This window comes from Nuphar pumila, chromosome 15 (assembly GCF_984573655.1).
Source record: "Nuphar pumila chromosome 15, dmNupPumi1.hap1.1, whole genome shotgun sequence".
Taxonomy (NCBI): domain Eukaryota; kingdom Viridiplantae; phylum Streptophyta; class Magnoliopsida; order Nymphaeales; family Nymphaeaceae; genus Nuphar; species Nuphar pumila.
The window spans coordinates 1569782-1595737 of record NC_143263.1 but is presented as its reverse complement, the minus strand read 5'-3'; the positions used below and the strand labels follow the sequence as shown (position 1 = coordinate 1595737).

General features: G+C 37.2%; 2 protein-coding genes across 3 annotated transcripts; one reads left to right on the top strand and one right to left on the bottom strand.

Annotated features, from left to right (window-relative positions):
• Positions 1-3726: 3726 nt before the first annotated feature.
• Positions 3727-8977, top strand: LOC149814081 (protein PLANT CADMIUM RESISTANCE 10-like). The gene is made up of 3 exons (XM_089990165.1): positions 3727-3892; positions 5947-6173; positions 8254-8977. Exons 1-3 carry the CDS (start codon positions 3727-3729, stop codon positions 8425-8427), a joined length of 567 nt encoding a protein of 188 aa, XP_089846291.1. The 3' UTR covers positions 8428-8977.
• Positions 8978-10941: 1964 nt separating this feature from the next.
• Positions 10942-21587, bottom strand: LOC149814080 (uncharacterized). Of its 2 annotated transcripts, XM_089988394.1 has the most exons (6): positions 21382-21587; positions 19321-19517; positions 18544-18624; positions 12354-12581; positions 11644-11721; positions 10942-11558 (listed from the first exon to the last, which is right to left on the bottom strand). In XM_089988394.1, exons 1-6 carry the CDS (start codon positions 21494-21496, stop codon positions 11109-11111), a joined length of 1149 nt encoding a protein of 382 aa, XP_089844520.1. In that variant the 5' UTR covers positions 21497-21587; the 3' UTR covers positions 10942-11108. The 2 variants fall into 2 exon arrangements, with proteins under 2 accessions (XP_089844520.1, XP_089844521.1); XM_089988395.1 differs by lacking the exon at positions 11644-11721.
• Positions 21588-25956: the final 4369 nt, after the last annotated feature.

Below are 25956 nucleotides of genomic sequence, written 5' to 3'. Positions count from 1 at the left end.
GGGAAAAAAAGGAAAAAGATAGCCAATAGGGGCGCCGCTTGTCAGGTAGGAGCGGTGAGCGTACATCACCATGAATTTTGATGTTGCAAGTTCAAATCCCAATGGTATGGTTGTATATCTGGTGGGGGTCTGCCTAATCCAGCTTGCCTATCTTAAAAAAAAAAAAGGGAAAAGATAGATAAGAAAAAGCTAATCCTTCTGCACTTTACTTTCCACAAGACCACTAAACGGCTCCTTTCTCTTAACTTTTATCAAGATAAAAGTATTATCCGAGCTTATCCTGGAAAATATGATAATTGTTTAAATTCTTTCCTTTCTAAGGGAACTTTATGATCTGTAGTCACGTTGCCCTGGTCCATTAGCAAGACCGGGCCAACTTGGTCCTCGAATCTGCGGTCTGAACCTTTCAAACACACCCTTGATGACGCAGAGGATTCAGAAATTCTTGAAATGAGGACCAAGAAGATCTGGACTTTTCATGGTCTCTACACTACAGGTGAAAATGGATCAGATTCAGTTGGATCTCCGGACTGAATCCAACACATTATTTTTGGATATGGATCTCAATGAAGAGATCAGATTTGGCCTATCCTTTTGTCTTTCTTCACATGTAAATCCCTTGTTTTCACTCTTTTTTCTTCTCAGGTCCTATATTATCATTAAAAAAATTTGAACCCAGAACTCTAGTGATTTGGATCTAGTTTAGATCTGGATTTATGGCACAATAATCAGCCTTGGAGTCAGATATACCATGATCCAACCCTTATCCACCTTTTGCACCCCTACTCCAAACTAGTGAATGGCAGGAAGTGAAAACTTGGCGATATTTTGAAGTGTTGTACTTTTCATTGGATTTATCGGCTTCTAAAGATATTGTGCTAAGACATTGATACCTTGTTCAACACCAAATTTCAGGGCACCTTTGGAAGCCAGAAAGATGTAGGAAAAGTGATGCAAAATGGAAAATTGGTATAGATTTTTTGACCCTTTCAAATAAGGGAGACTTTTTAGCTAAGAGAGTTTTTCTAAAAATTAAGTACACTTTATGATAAGAAACATTCCTCTATGGGAGAGATGGAGGAATGTTTTCTGCCAAGAGAATTTATTTTTTACACTCACCATCACCACCACCACCACCACCACCCATCTCCCTCCTCCTCTCTCTCATTTTTTGTATTTTCCCACTGTATATTTTCCCACTATGTTTTTTTCATGCTACACAAACATGTGAAAAAACTTTGTTTTTTGAAAACTTCTCATATCAAAACCCTCATAGGCAAAACTTTCTTTTCCTATGAGAGTTTTTCTCTCTTCCAAACGTGCAGGATTTAGAAATGTAAATGGTTAGGATTCATGTAGATATCCAATAAAATCTGAATCTGTTTAGTTGGAGTCGGTAGCCAAAATACAATCCAATTAATAATCAGATCCAGATTTGGCTCAGAATCCGAGTCTTAATCTAAGAAATTAAATGTAGCATTTTAAGCAAGTCAAATCTAATTCTGTTTGTCTGATCTCCATCCGACTTCACATCTAAATCCAGATTCAATTATGTTAGATCCGAATAAGTTGAACTCAGTAAAGCCTAGATCCAACCCGAGTCTGTCCCATTTACATTCCTATTTTTAGTAACTTTTGCCCTTAATGCTCAGTTTGGGAGCCCGGGTTGGAGAGTAAATGAGAACTCAAAGATGAGGTTGGAGTTGTCAACAACATCCTTATGAAGATGAAGATGTAGTTAAAATTGAGTGGTATCCACTCCAAAACACCATTCCCTTCTCCTAAAACAGGGTTATAAGCACCTGCCGGGGAATGTGGTATTTTATTATACCCCTCATTAAATATCATCTCACCTCTCCTCTTTGGCTCCCAAACACAGCCTAATTGTAGCCACAAATAGAAAGTTTTGTTGACCCAATTCAACAAGATCCATGGTCCAAATACTAGCAACTAGCTTTTGGATCGTGTTTAATCAATAAGCCCACAGAGTTTTATGCTGCCAGCAGGTAGAGCCATCGCGGCTAGGTCTTTGTTCATGGGTTATGATTTCTCTATGTAAATATAAAAAATAATAATAATAATTTCTCAAAAACTTATAAAATGAAAAAATGAAATAAAAGGAATGGCGACCTGCCAAATGTTAAACCCAAACATTTTTCACGTGGGAGAGATTTTGGACGTCTTTCTCGATCTGATTGGACCCAAACGGGTCCGAGAACAGAGAAACCGGATCGGGGTACCGTGGATGGTACCTGGAGCCAGACAAAACCCAGTCCCGCCCGCAAGTTCAAACGGTGACACGTGTCACTCTCTCCCATGTCGCCTTGAGCTCTTCTGTAAATGAAATGATCTGCCCTCGCCTACCGCCTCCATCGATTTTAACGATTAAATTCTCTCTCTCTCTCTCTCTCTCTCCAAATGCTCAAAACCCTAGAGAGGTAGCGTTCTCGATCTTCTTCCTCTTGAGTTTTTTGACGTTTCGATATTTAACTAACTTGAATTGTCTGGCATTTTTTTTACGTTGGGTGTTTTTGAGTAACAATTGCGTCTGGAAACAGAATTTTATCATCCCTTTTTTTTTTTTTGCTCTTTTGGAGGCAAATTTAGCGTTACTTTTATTCCTTTGGGTTTCTGAAGCTTTTACTTCTATAAATGCTGTGAATTCGTTGGAATCAATTGGAGTGATGATGTTGTGGTTGATTTTGTGGATTTGGATGTTTTGTTTCTGTTTCCATTATTTCTCTTTGTAAGGGCACATGAATTCTTGAACCCAATTTTCGGTCTCGTTTTTCTGATTAAGGTGTCTCATCTTGAGTGCCGTGAATGTGTAGTATCACGTCTGAAACTTTCCTCTGCTTGGTAGTAAAATTGATACATTTGCGTAGAATCACTGTTTCTGAGTTTTTAGGTTTTTAATGGATTTTCTGAAGTTTTCAGGTAACTATGGACCATAGACACACACACACACCTCAGAAGCTTGATGGAGAAGCATGAAACGGTGTAATTCTTTTATGCTTTCCAGAGACGAGTTTCTTAATTTTCCTAATATAATGGAACTATCTTGATGTTGGAAATGTATTTTTCAAATTGGAAGAATTATATTTTCTTTTTAAAGTCTACAGTTAATGGAACCTACATATGTAACATGTATTTTGGCAGAAGACTTAAAAGATGTATTTAAGCTAAAGCACATGTTCCATCTACTTTTTTTTTTTATCTCACCTCCATTGTTCTTCTTTCTTGCTTCCATTTTGCTAACTAAATGCTTCAAGCTTCATGGATTTTCTTTAAACACTGACTCCACTTCTTACTCTGGTATCTGTGTTTTTGTTTTCTGGTTGCAATATCCTATTTCAAACCAAGGAAGCGTTTAATTGCCTTTTAATCCTTTGACTTCACCCTTATATTGGGGAAATTTTTGAGAAGTCTGATTCGACATGTGGATGTTAGACTGAAATTTGCAAATGTAGACATTAGTCTAAATAAATTCAGGGGAATTTATATGATTCAAATTGTTGACATTAATCTTGATTTTATTCAATTGAGATGCGGTTGATCTTTATATTGAAGGAGCATATTTTGAATTATCATTGCAGTGTTCCATTACTAGTTTACTGACAAGGATGAAGTTTTAGTTTGATAAGCAAATTTATTACTTTTGGGCTGTCCGCTATGTAATATAGCTCATGTGTCGAAAAATTGGTTGGCATATTTTATCAGGAAAGGATGGAAGAGAGAAGTAATTATGTGCCCCCAAAGTATTTTCCATTACCAACTTTGGATCATGGTGTTGATACTGAATCTGAGAAGAATGAGGTAACTCCTCTGGAAAGCAAGGATCCTGTTCAATGGTCTTCTGGAATCTGTGCATGTTCTGATGATATGCAAAGTTGTAAGACGCTTTTGCTTGAGCTTCATCTTAGCTGATGCAAAATTAAGACTATGGCGTGATTGTGGTAGAAGTTATTTTGTTTTAACTATTATTTTAAGTTTATGATATTTATTAGTTAAATGGGTTCCCAGTTTTTTTAAAGGAATTGAATGATAAATCAGGAGTTTCCCCTTTTCACGATGAAATGGTTCATCGGTGTATGGTCAAAATCTTAAATGGGAAAGAGGAAAAGCTTACACCTTTCCAGTAAAAGATCTCTCTCTCTCTCTCTCTCTCTCTCTCTCTCTCTCTCTCTCTCTCTCTCTCTCTCTCTCTCTCAAAGCAGTGTTGGTTGGCTCATACTTCACGGGATGCATGTGCAAACTTCCTCCGGCTGAAATATGGTCTAATCGATTCGCTTGTTGTTCGTCGGGGGGCTCGTGGACCATACACATCGCATTTGAGGAAAATGTGGTTTAGGGCATTGCGTTTGTTTCTTGACAGGGATTTGGATGTGGGGCTAGACAGATCTTGGCTTCAATGGGCAGTCTCAAATGCGGGAGTTTTCCAAGTCCACAAGGTCTACTGTTCTCTTTTACCTCCAGGTCCGGGCTGGATCCCCAAAAATGCTTTATGGGCGAAGGGATCATCTCCGAGGACCAAGGTATTGGCTTGGTTGATTCTTCATGGCCGAATACAAACCCATAACAATATCAAGAGGATGGGGTTTCAGTTTCCCGGTTGGTGTGTGCTTTGTCGACAGGCTGAAGAAACCACACAACATATTTTTTGGTCGTGCGAAGTGTTTCGAGAACTGTTTTCTATAACTTGGAGGGTTCCATCAGTTGTTTTGCGGGAGGGCTGCTTTGCGTTAGATCTTATCCTCAGCCCTGCTATAATTAGACGCGAAAAGAAGTGGAGGACTATTTGTAGAGTTTGGTTATTTACAGTGTGGTGGTTCATATGGATGGCCAGAAATGATGCTACTTTTCGGGATGTCCCATTCAACCTTAACCGTTTGACTCATAGGGTCTTGGCTGATGTGTATGCTATCTTACGCATATATCTCAAAGACCTGCCTCTGCCTCCAACCGATCCTCATCTAGATGTTTGTAGTCCTTGATGAGTTTTCTGTTTTGTGTTTGGGTTTTTCTGTTTTTGTGTAAATGGTGTTTTCATGTTTTGTTGTTGTGTTTGTGCTTGTGGGACTCAACGCTTTGTTGAGTTTCACTTTTAAGTAATGTTGATCGCTTTTTGGCTCTCTCTCTCTCTCTCACACACACACACACATTGGTATTCAAAGACCATATATATATATATATATATATATATATATATATTTGGTGTGTATGTGCGTGTGTTTTCAAAATTCTTAATGCAAAGCAATAATGTATGAATACCATCTTAATGCAAATTCTTGAACAACAATTTAAGTCATTATGATTAGAAATATCAAATAGTAAAACTAGGCTGAAAATTGAAATGTAACTTAATTGTTGACAAAATTTTAAAAGAACACAAGTGAATACAAAATAAGCAATCAAGATCATAAAAGGAAATAAATAAAGGATATGGTGTTGACTGTGTCTGAGACTGGTTTGACTGTGTCCATGAAATGTGGATGCATGACACAGATTCGATGCACAAGTTCAATTTCTTTTGAAAATAGGACACGAAGACAGATTTTTTTATTTTTTAATCAATAAAAACTATTGTTTGATATTTTAATATTAAAAAATAGGATTTTATTGAAATAATATTTAAAATCATTAAAAATATTAAAATATTAGTCGTACATGTCGTGCTCGTATCATGGGGGGCACTCCACCAAAATGGCGTGTCCCTGTGACATAGCATGGGAACACATGTGCTAAGAGAAATGTCTGTGTGACATAGACAGGCCATCAAACCGCTATATAATTTATAATAGCATAGAATTGCTGATTTGATTTATTCTTTATTCCTTTCTGCAGTAGTGCTCTTGTGTTCTGGAACAAGTTACTGATCATTTATACAAGTGTAGTTAATGACCTTGGTTCCAAAACTTTCAACTGATTGGGCTTATCCTTTCACAGGTTGCATTGGATTCTTTTGTCCTTGTTTCCTGTTTGGCAAGAACACAGAATTCATAGGCTCTGGAAGCTGGACTGGACCATGTATTACTCATTTCACATTATGGGGCGTTTTCAATTGCTTTTGCTGTCTTTTAACTAGTGGACTTTTTTTGGGATTACCGGGAAATGTGGTCTCGTGTTATGCCTGTGGCTACCGTAGAGCCATTAGGGAAAAGTATAATTTGCAGGTATGTGCTTGAGATTACTCATTTGCTTTTAAGTGAAACACAATTTCTCTTTGCCGCAACAACCTGTAGTTCTCATTATTTGCTCCCGAAGACGATATAACTGATTGAATTCTTGTTGAGTTGTTTCATGTTTATAACAGTTAGCATCTCATTGTTAATGCGGTTGATTTTCATTACAATGATGAATGTGTTTTGCTCTTTGTTTTTATGTGGGTGTGTGTCCATGCAAAGAGAGAGAGAGAGAGATGTGTACAACGGGGTCAAGAACCTCTCTCATACTCAATCTAGCCCTGGTAAGCATGGTTTGTTTACACGCAGTGTTATCCAAAATGCGCCTTGAGGCACAAAAGGCACGCCTCGCCTTGAGGCGCGGCCCTCTGTTATTTTTCAGTTGTGTAATCAGTTTACAACAAGATTTCAGAGACATAATCAACAAAGTTTTTGTAGGTTAATCTCATATATTTTCCAGTTATTTCAGTTATGTAATAAGTTTATTAGTATATTACTATATTTTAACTTTTGTTGGTTAATCTCGCATATTTTTCAGTTATTTCAGTCATGTAATTAGTTTCTTAATATATTTTAACTTTTGTTGGTTAATCTCATATATTTTTCAGTTATGTAATCAGTTTTTTAGTTAATTTTATATGTTAATCTCATATTTTTTAGAATAATCTCATATATTTTAACTTTTGTAGGTTAATCTCATATAATTTTCAGTTATTTCAGTTATGTAATCAGTTTTTTAGTATATTTTAACTTTTGTTGGTTAATCTCATATATTTTCCAGTTATGTAATCAGTTTTTAGTTACTTTTATATGTTAATCTCACATTTTTTAGAATAATCTCATTTATTTTAACTTTTTTAGGTTAATCTTATATATTTTCCAGTTATTTCAGTTATGTAATCAGTTTCTTAGTATATTTTAACTTTTTTTGGTTAATCTCATATATTTTTCAGTTATGTAATCAGTTTTTTAGTTACTTTTATATGTTAATCTCATATTTTTTAGAATAATCTCATATATTTTAACTTTTGTTGGTTAATCTCATATATTTTCCAGTTATGTAATCGGTTTCTTAGTATATTTAATCTTTTGTTGGTTAATCTCATATATTTTCCAGTTATGTAATCATTTTTTAGTTACTTTTATATGTTAATCTCATATATTTTCCAGTTATTTCAGTTATGTAATCAGTTTCTTAGTAAATTTTAACTTTTTTTGGTTAATCTCATATATTTTCCAGTTATATAATCAGTTTTTAGTTACTTTTATATGTTAATCTCATATTTTCTAGTACTTATTTGAGATTTTTTATTTCTTATTGGTTGTTATTTCATCAATAAAGCATTTCTTTATTTATTTGTATTTTTAGATATTTTTTTACATTTTTTTTTAAGTTTTCAAAAAAAAAAATTTGAGGCTTACGCTTTACGCCTCGCCTCGGTTTTTGGTGGAGCACCTCGCTATGCCTCAACGCTTTTCACAACACTGTTTACACGGAATCATATCTTGGATCATAATTTCCTGAAATAAAATGAGGATTTTTTGTGTCGTAAAAATTTTGGTACATCGTGGGTCATTGATTTTGGTACATCCTAATGATATGATCCAAAATCTGTTTTTATTTAAGCAAAGTAGCTCACATCTGCAGGGCTTTTCTTGACCATCAGATCATTTGAGTGGACAGTTTACGATGGGTGCACATGCACACACAAAATGTATATATATATATATAGAGAGAGAGAGAGACTTTGTTTTTGGATTTGTCAACAATAAAAGCATGTAGGCTAGGACAATAGCACATTGTGCTGGATGTCTCTGGAAACCATAAAATTATTGGTGCTCTTGATGTTACCCCGTTGCTTGCAATTAAATAATGATCCATTGTAAATCTGATGTATGATGAAGTTGATAAAATAGCTAATTCTAATAGCATAGCATCCACATTCTATATTGCCTAACCCATCATGGTTGTGCTAGCTCCATCTAAATCGTTGCCTGTTTGTTAGTTGCTCCATTTCAAAACATACTTCTTACATATAGGGCTATTGTTAATGTGGTACAAGTTTTTCAGGAAGCACCCTGTGGAGACTTTGTGACACACCTTTTTTGTCACCAATGTGCCATCTGCCAAGAGTACAGAGAGATCCGTGAGAGATCTGGTGGTTTTAGTATTTCTGATCTCAGCCTATCTGCTGTTACTGCTCCTCAAATACAAACAATGGAACCTGCTTCAGCACCTAAGTAATGCAGAATAACATTATGTTCGGAGCATCCTGGTTGGTGCATGGTACCTTGAAAAAGTAAGATATCATCCTCCATGACAAATATCTGCCTACACTTTTACTCCTTCCTAGTCTAAGGGCATTCTTGTCTGGACTTATGAACCACTTGTATGAAACTATTACCAGTTTTATCATTAACCTAATCATTTATGCCACATGGAGTTTATATAATACTGGTAAAAGGTAACAGCAACCCCACATTCTTATGGCATATCTGAATTGTCATACCATCTTCAAGGAAAGTTTGAAGTGCCTTATTACAAGAAATGGCTTTTCCCGTTTTATATATTGTCAGCTTTATGTCTATATCCAACTCCAAACACTTGAAAGTTATTCAATGACAATTTTCTTCGTACATGCCACGTTTTCCAATTTTGTCTCTAGCTCTGTGTTTATTTTCTTGTATGTTCTATAATTTCTGCTTTATATGGTAAATTATCTTTGATCTTGTGAATTCTGAGCTCGCGGCGATACCACAAGTATTCATGAATCGGACAGTGTGAATAAAAGTGCCTTTTATATAGGCTTGTGATGTCTTAGCGTGATTGTAAGTTGCATTCTTTTCTTGTTCAATGTGGGACTGAAGCCGATAATTCTTCTACTCTTGCATTCACTGCTATCTTCATGTTGGATTCCTGTATTACTTGGAGGATTTACTTTATGCTTTCTGCCGCTGAGTGTTGATTCAGATAAGTTATCATGCAACAATTACATGGTAATTTCTGTCTGCACTATATCGTGTTTGTGATGTAGCCAGTGGGAATAATCAGAAAATGCCATGTTAATTCTGTCATTTTCGTGAACCCTGACATGGTCAAGTGCTGGCCTCACCTAGTGAAACTGAGCTTTGGAGGGCATGGCCCAGTTTTCTCTTGTTTCGTTGAGGCTTGCCAAGGCATCCAAGACGCTATCTAGGTGGTAAATAGGATTCATTAACCAAAATACGACCCATCTACAGCCTGGGTCTTTAACTCCTTATGCACGAGATCGACAGCCAAGGACATCCCCAGAACTAGGATTTGGGCTCGGAAGATGAGATTAGCTTAAGCTTCACCAGGTTAGAGTTGTATTTGCTTTCATTTAGTTTCTGTTACCGGTTTTTTGGATGAATTGGCTCTACGTAAGTTGGCAATAGGTTTGAACACGAATGCTCATTAGAGACCTGCTCTGGTCGAAGAGGCTTAGAATTGCTCAATTCCACGTACAGGTGCAAATGGACTGGATTTGGTTATGATATGAATAGAGTTCAAGTGTGTCCTCGATTGGATTGATAATTGTATGTTCAAAAGCTTTTAGGATTCAGAGTAGGATTCTAATTGGTGAGTAAGATCTCTTCCCTGAGAGCTTAAATAGATCCTCAACAAGTTAGCCCTCCTTTTTGTTTGCATGAGATGTGGAGCGTTTGTTTGTGTCTATAACCAGATCCAATTGAACTTTTTTTATCTTTGAAATAGATGATGCTGGATCAGATCAAACCCTCCTGGAACATGGGTGTGTCCATAGCTTTTAGAGGTGGGCTACGTAAGGCAGGGTGGTCCTGGGGCCCCACACAGGGTTTTCCTCGCTTCTGCAAGGGTTCCTCGTCGTCAAAAAAGAAAAAATAAATAGATGACGCTGGATTTGCATCCTGTTAATCACTATGAAAGTACCCTTGCAGAAAGGCCAACACCATGTTTCTCTATACCAAGTAACGTGCACATATACAAATTTTTGGTCCCCTACATCCAACAAAACATAATTACTTTCCACATTGCTCTTGGGAAATGAAACGAACAGTTCATGGCTTTACTAACCTCAGTTTCGTAAATAGACTCGGCAAGTTGAACCATCAGCTGCTCGCGAAGGCCTTTTCAGCCAAGTCATGGACAGGGAGCACCCTTGTTCGGCTCAATATTTTGTGCCTTTTGTGACATACAATAGTGTAGCATTGTTAGTTGGAGGGGGTGGTGCGGTATTTGATTCATGTAGGTCGAACTTGAACAAGCCCAGCTCTTTCAGCTTGTTTACTCGCCCCTCTTATTCCCTCAAGACCAGAGTTTACAACCTCCCATACTGTTGCTACTGTTCACGGTTCCTCAACAAGACTCTTTGAAAAACATAGAGCAGATGTATGGGAGAGTAGCTTGGATTCCACTTGCGAGTGAAATCTAAATGTTTGTTCAAAAGAATATCCGGTTTCCTTTATTTGAATGCTGCTCAACTTAGGATTTCCATCCGAAAACACGTAACAGTTAAACACATAAACGTAATCGAATTTGCAGCTAGAGATTCTAAAATAATTGAAACCTAAAGAGATGGGCAACTGTCTCTTATACTGGTCCAGCCAAAACCACGTCTACTATAGGATTTTCATACATGGTTTAATCTCCTAACTTTGCAACGGTATGTATGGCTTCTATAATTGGATTTCAGAAGAGCTCCTAAATAGTCACATTAGCTTTTGGGATTTAAAGGTGCCAGTGCAAAAGACGTGTTTTAAACTGTAGGAAAAGAAGCTTTTAAAAGGTAATTTGAAAGGCTACAGAAAAACAGTCTGTAATTACAAAAGCAGTACAGCAGAATCAGTATCTGTTCCCTTCAATCTTGAACCACTCCCAGGCTGCAAGTCAGTGAACCAAGACTGTAGTACTCCAGAAAAGTTCTTTTATCTGATGCGCATAGATCTTAAACTCCTCCTTTGCTGGGGAACAAAGTGTGTGGAGTTCCCAGATGGAGCTGCCTCAACATCAACTTCACCCTTGCAACGAACTGAGTCAGCATCAACTTCAATCTTGCAACTCCTCAACCTCTTGATTATGCCTAGACTAGCAGCGGCATCCATCCTGCAACTTCTCACCCTCTTGGTCATGGCAGGGCTACCAGCAGCATCAGGAGATGGCACCCTCAGTTCCTCTTCTGTAGAGACTCCTTCAGTATCAGCTTCAACCTTGCAACTAAGCAACCTCCTGGCTTCAGTCCTACAACTCCTTACCCTCTTGGTCATGACAGGACTACCAGTGACATCAGGAGATGGCACCGGCGGTTCCTCTCCTTCCTTTACCTTTTCCCCATGATATGGCCAATCATGGCAACAACTTGGGCAAACTCTTGCAACCTAAAAGACGTTATTACAGTCAGAAAAAAAAGCATTCCTATCTATCTACATACACATAATTTTCCATGAGAGAGAGATAACATACTCCATCCTGAGAGAATTTCTTCTCTAAGCAGTATGTGTGAATCCGTGCTGTGCAATCTTCAATGTGACACATCTCAGCCTGATGAAAGGTTTAAGAAAAAAAAATCAGTTTTTTAACGAAAAGGGACTGAAGAAGTGTAAATAGCTTTCCCCATAGCTTCTCTCTCAAAAAAAAAATCCTTATCACCATGGATGTCAAGTGGAGAGCTAAGTCTATGGATCATAGTCACTTGTATCCTTCAAGGTAATTTCTCAACGAGGGTTTTTCTTGGAGATATTTTCAAAAAGTTATTTTTCTCGAAAAAATCTCAAAAGCCTTAAAATAATTTTTAATATATATATATAATAAAAAGACAATAATAAATGGTTTTGTAGTGTTTTTCTTACAAAACATAAAGAATAAGCTTTTAAAATATTAAAAAAACAAAAAAAAAAGATACTTAAAATATAAAAAATGTTTTTGAATATATCAAGATATTTTCAATTCTGACAATATTTTGAAAATATAAAGAATATCTGAGGAAAATATAGGCTGACCTTGAAATACAGAAAATATCACAATATTTTCAAAATATAGGAGATAACAGTGACACTGGTATGGATAATACCCAAAGGAAAAACTGCTTAATAACCGGAAAAACTTAACAAGCAACAGCTAAATCTAAGTAATAGGGGACAACAGTAAATGGTTACTAAGAAAAACATGAGTACCTTGATTCCAGCTTCATTGCAAACATCACAAGTTGGAAAATCAATGTTCCGGAACCAGCTAAGCAGGTCAAGGAAAGATCTAATGCCAATACCAACACTCCCATTTGCATTGGAACATAACCATCTGCCACGCACAAGATCATGGAGTGTCTTTTCTTTCTGTGAAAGAGAGAATTGCCTGAATGAGGAAGGCACTTGAGAACTACTGCGCTGAGATGCTTGCCTAACCTGATTGCAACAAGTGACAAAAATAATATCAATGAAGAGTGTGTACAGGCTCAGAATATTAGTCACCCATGTTGATCCCAGCTCAAACACATGACCAAATGGGTCAAAATTTACATGCAAGGTAAGGAATAGCTGGACGAAGCATAGATATTGCATTGATAAGTTGATGAAAAGACACGAGAATATTACCACCAAGAAGATAATAATGAACAAAGCGTGACATGTCAACTAACAAAATGGCGGTGTACAATTTTTAAACACAGAACTTTTATGACAAGTAAAAATTTAACTGTTAGTGAGGGTTTATACCTCATCAGAACATATAAAATAGGCCCTATCAGTATAAATATATACTTTTGGAAATGGCAGTTTACCAGGTAAAACCTGTTAAAATAGAGCATGTGTATGGATCTGGCGGTCCCAAGCCCGGATAAAGGAGGAGGGTTGCGGTAGGCCAGTGACAGCCAACATAAAAACCTAGTCATACCCTATGAATATGAACCAATATGAGAATTTCGTTGGGGCGTTCCCTACTGAGCGGCGCGTCGTACTCTATAAGCCCAGAGGCAGTGATAAATGGGCAAGGGTTGCTAGGTCGTCGCCCGGAAGCGATGCGTCACACCGGCGCCCGGGTGTAGTGTCAAATAGGCAAGGGTTCCCTCACTTTATTGGACGGGTGGGGGTAAAGAAATTAGTCCAAGACCATAAAATTATGGTTAACCACTTACAACATAGGGTCTTTAACTGGTAAGTTGGTAGAGTTAGTAGATGTTATGTGTAGGAAAAAGATTGATATTTTATGTCTACAAGAGACCAAATGGGTAAGTGAGAAGGCAAAAGTGATAGAACCTCGGAGATATAAGATTTGGTATACAGGAATAAATAAAAATAGGAATGGAGTATGGATTGTTATGAGTCGTGAGTTTATAGATAATGTAGTTGAGGTCCGTAAGAAGGGTGATATGATTTTACTTATTAAATTAGTATTAGGTACGGATATTATTAATATTATTAGTGTTTATGCACCTCAAGTAGGTTTAGATGATTCCATTAAGCGTCAATTTTGGGAATATTTAGATGGAGTAGTACAAGGGATATCTTATGGTGAAAAGCTTTTCATCGACGGTGACCTTAATAGACATGTAGGCATTAGTAGGGATGGATTTGAGAGTATCCATAGAGGTTATGATATAGGAGAAAGAAACGAAAGTAGAGAAAGGATTTTAGATTTTGGTTTGTCCTATAATATGATCTTAGCAAAAACTTGGTTTAGGAAGAGGGAGTCTCACCTAGTAACATTTAAAAGTGGGGATAATACGAATCAAATAGATTTTTTCCTACTTAGAAAGAGAGATAGGAGTTGTTGCGTCGATTGTAAGGTTATACCGAGAGAAAGTGTAGCTAAACATAGAGTCTTAATTTTAGATCTTAGAATTAGACAATGCCGCAAAATGGATAGACATAGGATAGATCCTAGAATTAAGTGGTGGGCACTGAAAGGAGCTAAACAAAGAATGTTTGTAGAGCAAGTAGTTAAAGAAGTTGATTAGTGTCTCGAGGAGGATTCAGACTCAATGTGGAATAAGATAGCGGATGGCATGAGAAAGGTGGCTAAGGAGGTATTGGGTGAGTCTAAAGGCGATGCACCGCTAGATAAGGATACATCATGATGGAACGAGGATGTCAAATTAGCTATTAAGGTTAAAAGAGAGTGTTATAAAAATCTAAGTAAGAGTCGTGATAATGAGAATTTGGAAAAGTATATAATAGCAAAGAAGAAAGCTAAAAAAAGTAGTTTGAAACGCGAGGGATAAGGTATATAAGGAGGTTTATGACAAGTTGGATATCAAAGAGGGCGAGAAGGATATTTATAGGCTTGCAAAGATGAGAGATAGGAAATCGAGGGATTTGGGTATGATTAGATGTATCAAAGATGAAACAGAAAGGGTTTTAGTCAAAGATGAGGAGATTAAGGAGAGATGGAAAGATTATTTTGATAAGCTATTTAATGGAAATCATGCTCAGGATCTTAGAGACTTCTCCATTCCTTTTCATAAGATGAATCGTGACTTCATGCGCAAGATTCAAAAGAAAGAAATTACAGAAGTTTTAAAGAAAATGCAATCCAGAAAGGCAGTTGGCCCGAATGATATACCTATTGAGGCTTGAAAATGCTTGGAGGAGAAAGGTTTAGTACAGTTGGCAAATCTTTTTAACAAGATTTGGCGAACAAATAAGATGCCTAATGAGTGAAGCAAGAGTACTTTGGTGTCTCTCTATAAGAATAAGGGTGATATACAAGATTGCACAAACTATCGTGGTATAAAACTCATGAGTCATACTATGAAACTTTGGGAGAGGGTGATTGAGTCGAGGTTGAGGAAGGTTGCCATGATATCGGAGAATCAATTTGGTTTTATACCTGGAAGATCAACTATGAAAGCTATACATCTTCTTAGACAACTTATTGAGAGAAATAGAGAGAGGAACAAAGATTTGCATATAGTTTTTATTGATTTGGAGAAGGCATATGATAGAGTACCTAGGGACATTCTCTGGTGGACAATGATGAAGAAAGGTCTTTCTCTCAAGTACATTAGTATAATTAAGGATATGTATGAAGGAGTAGTAACCAATGTTCGCACTTGTGGAGGGGTGACAACCAATTTTCCTATAACGGTTGGGTTACATCAAGGATCTGCTTTAAGCAATTTCCTATTTGCTATAGTGTTTGATGAGCTTACGAAATCAATTCAAGAAAATATGACGTGGTGTATGTTGTTTGCTTATGATATTGTTTTGATTAATGAGTCTAGAGCTGGGGTTAATGCTAAGTTAGAATTATGAAGACAGACATTGGAAGCAAGAGGTTTTAAGTTACTCTTAAGAGTAAGAAAGAATATATGGAATGTCGGTTTAGTAAGCAACGAAGTAGTGATGGGAGTGTAGTGAAGTTTGGTGAGCAAGAAATATCAGTGGATGATTGTTTCAAATATTTGGGATTTATCATTCAAAAGTATGGAGAAATTGATGGAAATGTAAATCATAGGATAAAGGTTGGGTGGATGAAATGGAAAAGTGCAACTGGAGTGTTGTGCGATCGTAGAATGTCATTGCAGTTGAAGGAAAAGTTTTATAGGACGACTATTAGGCCTGCTTTACTATATGATACGGAATGTTGGGCTGCCAAGAGACATCATATTCAAAAAATGAGTGTAGCTAAGATGTGTATGCTTAGATAAATGTGCGGAAATACAATAAAAGATAAGATTCGGAACGAGGAGATACGTAAGAAGGTAGGCGTTGCACCCATTGAAAATAAGATGAGAGAGAATCATTTACGGTGATTTGGACATATTCGGCAAAGGCCTAATGATGCTCCAGTTAGAAGGATGGAGAAATGGGGAAATATATTAGTTAAAAGAGGTTGGGGTAGGCCTAGGAAGACTTGGATGGAGATGATATGAAATGATATGAATTGTTTGAACCTCACTGAGGACATGGCATTGGATAGAAATGATTGGAGGAGAAGGATTCATGTGGAAGACCCAGAATGATTTTCTTTGTTAGTTCATATCGCCGACCCCAATTGTTTTGGGATAAAGGTGTAGTTGTTGTTGGTGTTGTTGTTGTTATTGTTGTTGTTTGTATGGATCTGGATCCAGATCAATATGCATGATGTTGTTAACGTGCATGCATTTTTTTTCATTAATGGCATTTATGTAATATAGTCCCATTATAAATTTATATATGTGACGAATAGGGCTCAGTGGTTGTGTTCTGCCGCCCCAGCCATTCTCTCTCTCTCTCTCTCTCTCTCTCTCTCTCTCTCTCTCTCTCTCTCTCTCTCTCTCTCTCTACCTCTTCTCTATTTTTTGTTTTTGCGCAGCTTGCACTGCGGTAAAGGCCCCTCACCAAATCTCATATGGTATCATAGCTCAGGTTTAAGTAAGTTTCATTCTTGTTTCCTCTCTCCTCTTCTTCTTCTTCTTCTTCTTCTATTGTTCTTCTCCCTCTCATCTCATCCTTTCTTGTTTCTCCCATGTTGGGTTGTTAGATCTGCCATAGTTTGGTTCAGATCCATTATTTTACTAATCAGATTCTATAAGGTTTAGACCTGATATTTTGAAACAAATATCTTCTTGTCTGCCTAGTCTTTGGATTTGATCTGCATCGAGTGTTACCAACATCAGATCTGAACTTTTACATCAAGATACTTTGTTGATCTTGATTCTCATACCCAACCCAAATCTATGTGCTTATTTCTTCACCATATCGTCTTCTTAGTTCTGCTTTATTCACATTTTGCAGACTTTATCTGTCCAGGAAAAGAAATAATGTGTTACACTATTTCATGTTATATTTATCTACAAACTGTTAGCTGATTGATTGATGTGCGTATGAATTAATATCGATATTCCTTCTATTCTGGTCATATCAGATATGGGTTTTCTCCAAACCCTAATCTCAATCCATCTTTCTTCTCTATTCTTGTTTTCTTCATTTTTGCCTATTCCTTTCTCTAAATTGTTTCTTTGTTCTCCATATTGTTGTTTACCTTAATGGATCGCTCATCATTCATATCAGATTCCTTTATATATTGTTGTCCCTTATGTAATAGAAATTTTCACATTCACTATTATAAATCTTCCTTCTTCCTTTAAAACCAACAGTAAAATCAATCTTGTGCTTCTCTGCGCAACATCTATAGGCAAACTTCAAGGTATTGACTACGCAAATACATGTTTTATTGAAGCTCTTGCCTTGTTTGCATATTCGTTGTTTCATTTATATGGATTCCTACTCGACTTCTGTTGGTCCCTCTGCTACCTTTTTAAACCAGCTTGTTACAGAAAAACTCACCTATTCTAATTTCTTGACATGGAAGACACAAATACTTTCGTTCATATGGAGTTAGGATCTCGATGAACATCTAGATGGTTTTATTTCTATGTCACCACGAAACCAAGAATGAGAAGGGTGACACAATTACCAAATCTGTTAAAAATCCAAAATTTACAGCTTGGAGAAAGCAGGATCAGTCTTTGGTTGCTTATATTACGTCAACACTCTTTCAAGAAGTGTTGGCTACTCTTTCAGATGATTGCACTACGGCAGAAGTTACATGGATTAGACACTTATTGAGTGATTTTGGGGAAACAATTATTAGATCACCTCTTCTATGTGACAATCAAAACACAATAAATATTGCATGTAACCCTAATCAACATAGCAAAACGATGCATATTGAGATTGATCAACATTTTATATAACAAAAAGTCGAGATGAAGGAAATAGAACTACGTCATGTTCGAACAGAAGATCAAGTGGCAGACTTATTTACCAAGGGGTTAAAAGGACGTCAATTTTTGTTGTTGAAGAACAAGTTGTACATGTTTCAAGGCCATGTACAACTTGAGGGAGGGTGTTAAAATAGAGCATGTGTATGGATCTCGATCCAAATCCATACACACGATGTTGTTAACGTGTGTGCATTTTTATTTTCATTAATGGCATTTATGTAATATAGTCCCATCATAAATTTATATATGTGACGATTAGGGCTTAGTGGTTGTGTTCTGCCACCCCAGCCATTCTGCATCGCTCTCTCTCTGTCTCTACCTCTTCTCTATTTTCTGTTTCTATGAAACTTGCACTGCGGTAAACGCCCCTCACCAAATCTCATAAAACCATCAATGTACAAGTTATGTTTGTCCCATAAAGTCAGGATGAGCCATAAAAAGGAGCTGGCAAAATTCAATATATTATTGAACTTTCACAAAAATTGTCCAAGTGCATAAAAACATGACAAATGGTGAACAATATATGCTACAAAGTTGAGTTTCTGGATACAAATGCAAGATTGCATCACTTATAAATTTTGATGCTTGTGGTAATAAATAATTTAAAAAAAATAAGAAGAAAAACTCAAGAAGGAATATAGCATTGGCATTTTGTATACCTGGTTCTCTAGACGAACATTGAGTGCAGCAATGTGAGATATACTGCCTTCACCTGATGAATCTTGCAGGATTGCCTCTATCTGCACAAAGAAACAAAGGTTGTGTCATATTATAGTAAAAGTGTAGACGTAAGATATACTTTCACATTGATAAGTTGAAGACAGAAATGCATATGTTGGACAATGGACATCAAAGAATCACAATTGGTTGAAAGTAATGGATGCTAAAGTATCTCTTAGTTATCTGAGCGGTATGAGTACCATATTCAACATATCTCAGGAAGTGGAAAATCAATATGAAAAGGAGTCAAAAATCAGAAATTAGATAAGCACTTGAAAATATAGTTCATTATTAAGGGGAAAAGGTCTTCAAATCCTAAGGGAGCTTCATTCTAGCACAAGAATGATAGAAATAATGTGGTTGAACTAAACACTACATGGCATGCTTGTTACACATACAACTCAACTTTGCATTTCTATGATTGGCCCTACATGCAAGAATACCAATAGAGAACATAAAAAAAACACACAAAACTAAAGCAATTATTGATCATGAACTTTTACCATGAAATTAGAACAAAGCTGAGTGACAACACAGAAGATGCAGGAAGAGTTTAATGCAATTGTAAAAACTTCAGCAAATACATTAATGATAAAATAGGACCTCCAAAAAAATCTTCACCATGAATAATTTAAGCACCAAAATTATCACCAGGCATGACAAATGTTCACGCTAGAGAAATCAGGGCTTCAATTTATATTAGAAGATAGGATTACCACAGCCTTGAAGAATGCAATCTGTGGGACAGAATACTTTGTGCCAAGCTTGGATTGTTCATCAGCTATAGTGTTAACAACACCATAATAGATCTCGCTGTCATATTGATTCCTGCAACCCCTCAGCTCAAGCTGAACATATACTAGCTCCTTATTTATTTTACGAATATAGTTATTGAAGAACTGTTGGTTTCTACCTGCAATAACAGCTATTAGATGCTTTATGGACTGCAATCTCATCTGAATTTTTTTTGGCAAAAAGATGACAGTAACCAAAATAAAAGAAACATAAGCAATAGTGATCAGATGCTATAAAGAAGAAGCCCACAGCTCCACATACAATGTCTGAACTGCAAAACACAATCTGAAACACCAGAGATTGCTTGTCGTATGGAAAAGAAATACATGGGACCAATTTTCAAATTCTTGATAAACAACCAAGTACACCGAAACATTAAAATCTACTACTCAACAGACAATTCACCAGTTTTATAAGACCAATACCAACCATACTTTTTACAGAATATTCCACCAATATCTTCATGGTTAAGCATCCAAAAAGTGAGAAACAACTAATGCATTTGTTTGACAGGTTATGGATCTCAATTCCATTAAATTAAATTCCTATACAGTGGAGCGTTTTGGGCATCCAAAGTTCACCAACTTTGCCCCTGTACTCCATCCCCAGCTCAGGTCCCTTCCAAGAAAGAAATGAGACCACCTTCAGGAACGGGTAGAAAACAGAGAAGAAAATGGTGCTAGAGTGGATGCATGATGTGAGGGATCATGTGGTGAGGGTATTAACTATCAAGGAATTCTAAACATCTCACGGTTGTCAAATGGTGTAGTCTCAACATCTGGAATCCCCAAAATGCTGGATGGATAAATGCCAACATTCAAGGAATTTACAGTCAAGGATGGCATGTGGGTTTTTCAATTCGAGACCACCATGGCCAGTTCATGGAGGCGGAGTAATACACACATATAAGCAGAATGGAGAACAGGGAATGGAGCGGATGGGACATAGCCTTACAATGAGTGGCTCCAGGATCAAAGGTGATAGTGGAGAATAGTCGTTCAGGCCTTGTAAAGGAGTTGATGTATTTCTTGGAAGGACGTAGTGGGGGTGAGAAGATCCCGCAGTTCCTCAGTTTTTTTGTAGTGTTGATAGAATGCAGTGTCAAAAAACATCTTGCAACTCCAATCTTTTGGCCAGGGATCTAGCAAAATTAGCTAGCATATGGGTGTGCAAATCCTAGAAGGACAACCTCCCAGACCGACTCCCTAACCTGATAGGGAAGGATTGATGTACAGTTTTGACCTGACTAGTTTTAATTGATTCTGGTAGGGGTCTGCCTAACCCCAGCTTATCCAAAGAAACGGTCCCTTCCAAGCCTTGTCCTTGCACTAAACCAGCAGATGTACCATGACAGAAAACAGGGGCACTCTATTCTAAGCTTCCAACTCATCACCATTTTCTTCATCATCATCATTAAAAACAAGGTTACCCAATAATGTCCCATGGATGCCGGTCAAATACTACAAAATCCAACATTTATAAAAGGAAAATAAACTAGAAAGAGAGCAAGCAGGAACGTGTAAATGTCATTGTGAGGAGAAATAGCGCAAGCACAATAACCTAAATATCAGCCCTTTTTAACCAGAAATTTTACCTAAATTTTAGCAAATGGCCACCGTAATAGCCATCTTGAGTAGCTAGAAAACCAAACTTTCTGATTTTAATCATCAACGCACTCAATGACATTCTAATTTGTCGCAACCAAATTTCCTTTAGAAACACGGCTCAAAACACAAACAATATCAGGAAAAGATCATTAATTCCATAAATCACTTTGCTCGCCATCTTTATATCAAACTCCAATTTAGCGAGTACAAACACGAAGAACAAAAGGACGAAACAGATCAAAGGAAGAAAAAGAAACACAATCGAGTTCCAATTTCCCACCCAAAAATAAATAAAGGAAAGACAAAACAGAAATATCTTCTCCACAGCATGCATTATCCATCACGAAAAACAAACATTGACAAACACACACAGACCTGGGCTCTTTCCGGTGACCCCTGCGAAGAGGGAGTGGAAGGCCGATTCCTTGAAAGGGCCGCGAGAGAGAATCGATTGGATGATTGTGTGGTGCTTCCAATCCAACTCCCCCATTTCCTCCTTATTGAACCAGGAAGCCCAAGGAAGACGAAGAGAGAGAGAGAGAGAGAGAGAGACGGGGGGCTGAGGCCGATAGGGAAGAAGACGAAGGGTTGCAGAGGCGAAAATTTGTTTCAGGGGCTGCGGGTGAGCCCTAGAAATAGAACGGAGCGGGAGAGGAGCTGGGCGGAGGGGAATTTGAAAATCTGGAAAAACTGACGGTGGGCGCGATCACCGTCAGATTTTTTAAACGGACGGCCGATCTGGACTCCATCGTACGATCCGTTAAGGTTTTTGGAAAATTGAAATGCCGGGGAGGAATTTCTCGCCGCCCACACGAAATTTGTATCCATCCCGCTTGCCCCTACAAATGGATCGGATTCGGGAGAACCATTGATCCAAATCCCATACATTGTTTATGGGTATGGATGTAATTACATATAATCACGTAAAGGTAACTCGAACATGATTGCTTGACATATTTGAACTTATAGTCGGACTCTTGTTCAAGTCAAAATTTTCTGTTGGATCTATATTTTAATCTAGACAAAATCCGATTCATTTATACATCTTACACGTAGACCTATTTTAGTGGAACAAAAGTAGACAATATAAAAATTTAGTTTCAGACTTGAAACCCCCACATCAGATTATTTTTTTGGATCCAGATCCATATTTGTAATTTAATGCTTAAATTTTTTTATTCGGATTTATTGTAATCAGGCTTGTATCCAATCTGTTTTGCACCGCTACTTGACTCATCCCCCAATTTGTCCTATATCCTTGAGGGAATGAATAGAGAGCCCTGGGCTGAGGAATTGGATCTGCTGCCTGAATCCTGATTTCGGATTTGGATCATGTTTAAGATGATATCTAAAAAATTACAACAATCAATTTGATTGTCAACCAATGCCATGAATCTCGTTAATATATATATGTGTGTGTGTGGTTTTTCTCACCGAGGACATGGCATTGGATAAAAATGATCAGAGGAGAAGGATTCATTGGAGGACCCGAATGATTTTCTTTTTTGGTTCATATTGCCGACCCCAATTGTTTTGGGATGAAGGCGTAGTTGTAGTTGTTGTTGTTGTTGTATGGTTTTTCTCAATAAACTTTAAAAAGGCATATATGAATAGGGGTTGGCATCGGGGCAGCTTAGACTCGTTAATGCCTGACCCCGACTCACTTGTTGAAGGCCCGAACTGACTATTATCAAGTTCGCACCGAGCCCTGGCCTTATCCAGCTGGGCTCCAAGTGGGTTGGGTGAAACCCTCTGAACTCGACTAGTAAACAGGTCAGATTGCAGGGCTCCATTGAGTTCTCATTTAGACCATGACCAGAACTCACTCTGGAGGTTCCTGTTCTTCACTCTGTTTCAGCAGGGTAAAGGGGGGTGGGAGTTTAGCGGTAGATGGGAAAGGAAAGGAGGAGGAAGGGGAGGTGAGGCCAACGGAACCTAGGCAACAAGGCGACACCCTGGTGGTGGCTAGAGGTTCGCGAACCAATCAAACATGAGAAGTGAAATCTCATGACACTCTAAATCACATGATTTTGATTCTCATGAGATTTTCAAATATCATGAGGTTCACTTTCACATTTATAAAGAGCAACCAAGCATACCCCCCCCCCCGAGGTCCGCTATTATAAATAAATGTACAAATATATTAAATACATAAGATTAACATAAAAATTATAATAATAATACCAATAATATAATATGCCACAAAAAAATGAATTTACTGTATGAATAGTTCAACACATGGTATCACGTCGGCCTTGTTTTCCTAATGCAACAAACGTTTTCACTTTTTTCCCCTTGATGTACCAAACTGGTTGGATTGCCAGTTTTCTCATATTATTTTGTATTACACTGGATAAGACAGTAGAAAGAAATAATAATAATGCAGTGTGACAATATAGAACGCTAGTAGATCATCGACCCATCCAATAATATCATTTATGTTGAAATAAATTAGTATATCAAATAAAAATAGTTTGTTTAATAAATATATTATTTCAAATAAAAAATAGTCATCTAACATTCAATATACATGTTCAAATAACTTGTGTCATCCAGATTAACACTTGCAATTTCTTGAAGCAACTTTTCTGCTTTAAAGACAATGTATAATTGTTGATGATTAGGATGCAAGCCGTTTTTATGCTCACAAAGCATAAAAAAATACACATGAGTTGTTGGTTCGATATAATAGTTTTTTCTTGCACTGACAGTATATTCTCATTTTCCAATATCATTTAAAAAAAATGGACATATAATTAATGTATAAAACTAAAAAACATGCAATATTTATCTCGTTTGCTAAATTTGCATGATAATTAGCAACACTTTTTATAATTACTATAGTTTGGTAATTAAAAGTAGCAGCTTTTACCGAATCTGTGATTCTAAGATTGAGCATCATCATGGATGATAATTTGATAATAAACAAAAGTTACACATGTTAACCATTAGATTGTAATTTAGGTAAATGTGTAAATTTTCTTTTTATTTCCTAATGTGTATTCTTTGAAAAGATATTCTTAGAAGGTACGTGCATTTTCATATATTGTTTTTGTTTTGTTTTAATTTAATTAATTTATTATTATTACTACTACTACTATTTTTTACTCAAAATGGACTTCCTTGACTTTTGGCGCTATATGTTAAAATAGCCTAATAGTTAGCTCCACTAGCCATCAGGAGCTAGTTGTTAGTGGCAGGAATTTTCTTTCTCTTTTGTAGGGGTGGCAATCGGGTGGCGGGTCGTGTCGGTGGGTCAACGTACCTCAACACGAACCCGACCCATTTATTAAACAGGTCAGTTGTGGCAAACACGAACCCGACCCATTTATTAAACGGGTAACTCAACACGACTTGATTAATCTGTTTAATAAACGGGTTGGGTCCGATAAACGGGTTGGCGGGTCGGGTTCGTGAACCCCAACCAGGGAATCCGGGTGAAACTACATGTTTCGATGTAACTACGGAGGGGACAGAAGAAATGGCACACCAAACGGGAGAAGGGGGGGGGAGACGTATGAACATGGGTAATAGACCACCACTTAAAGTCATAGGACATGAGGGACCAAAAGGTCCAAAACAATAACATATTATGTGAAAGGTAAAAAGGTAAGAAGTAAGACGGTAGGAGGACATAATCGTCCAAAGAAGATGAGCAGGGAGTACGGGAGTCTAGAGTGGGTTGGGGACCACCAGGTCCGATCGAATAGTCAGAGGACATAGGATAGGGTGTCCCTTTGTAGGACTTTATGTCAGACCTGGTCAGACTCACGCAGACAAGACCAATCTTTACCGAAAAACGAAAAAAAAAGAAAAAAATTGGTGATCTTTTCAAATAAGTCAAATATTACATTGTAATCTTTCCAAAAAAGTCTTGTCACCGAGTATAACCTTATACTTCTTTAGTAGACCACCACTTAAAGGAGAGTTTATTAAACGGGTCAGCCGGGTTGGCATACCCCTAACACGAACCCGACCCATTTAATAAACGGGTTAGTCGAGTCGACCCATTTATGACAAGAACCCGTTTAAGCCAAACCTGAACCCACCTAAGAGACCGGTTGGCGGGTCAGGTTGGGGGGTCGTGTCAGGTTTTGCAACCCCTACTCTTTTGTATATATAATTTAGAATCAGTATTTTTTTTTTGAAAATATATCTTTCTTGAACTCTATCGAAGAGGATGTGACTCAAATGACACAAAATCTTTCATTTTCATTAAAGTTAGTTTATAAATGAACACAACACAAGAATAAGCAATGTGGTTCCGATTGAAGAAACTCTGTTGGTCATGTACGTCACTGTTGGATAGGGTAGATGGCTCTTAAAATTGAGGTTAAAAATCTCCAATTTCACTCTTTAAAACGCATGTGCCCTTTTTACACGAGCAAGCTTGTGTTGTCTCGTCTCATCTACACATGAGCATGAATACCATTCATTGGTAAATGAGCTGAGTCTGATTCGTTTACCACAACTACCTACACTTCTACAATCAATCTAGCATACCCTCTCTCTATTTTTTTTGTTTTTTTATTGTAAAGCATCTAACATTGTATATATTCTTTTTAGTATGAAGTGACTTTTGGGTTATTTGAATATGACACGTGTATGAGCTTTTCCAGCGATTAAAAAATTGATGCACCGATTTTCTCAGCTTAAAAAACACATGTTTTTTTTTTTAAACTAACTTGCATCATGAGATTCCAATTAGATTGTGGGTACAAATACAATTGATTGATGCCCACTTTTAACCCTTTGATAATAAGCAGCTAAGCATCACGCGATGAGGGCAGGCAGACTCCCCAGACTAAGTGGGTTGGATCTTTATCCAATTTTGACCGGACCCAAAGTAAACTCATAAATATATGTTTCATTAAGATGAGATCCATTTACTGAACTGATTGAATTTCAAACAAGTAATGTTGGATTTAACCGGATCCAGGTCAGAATCCC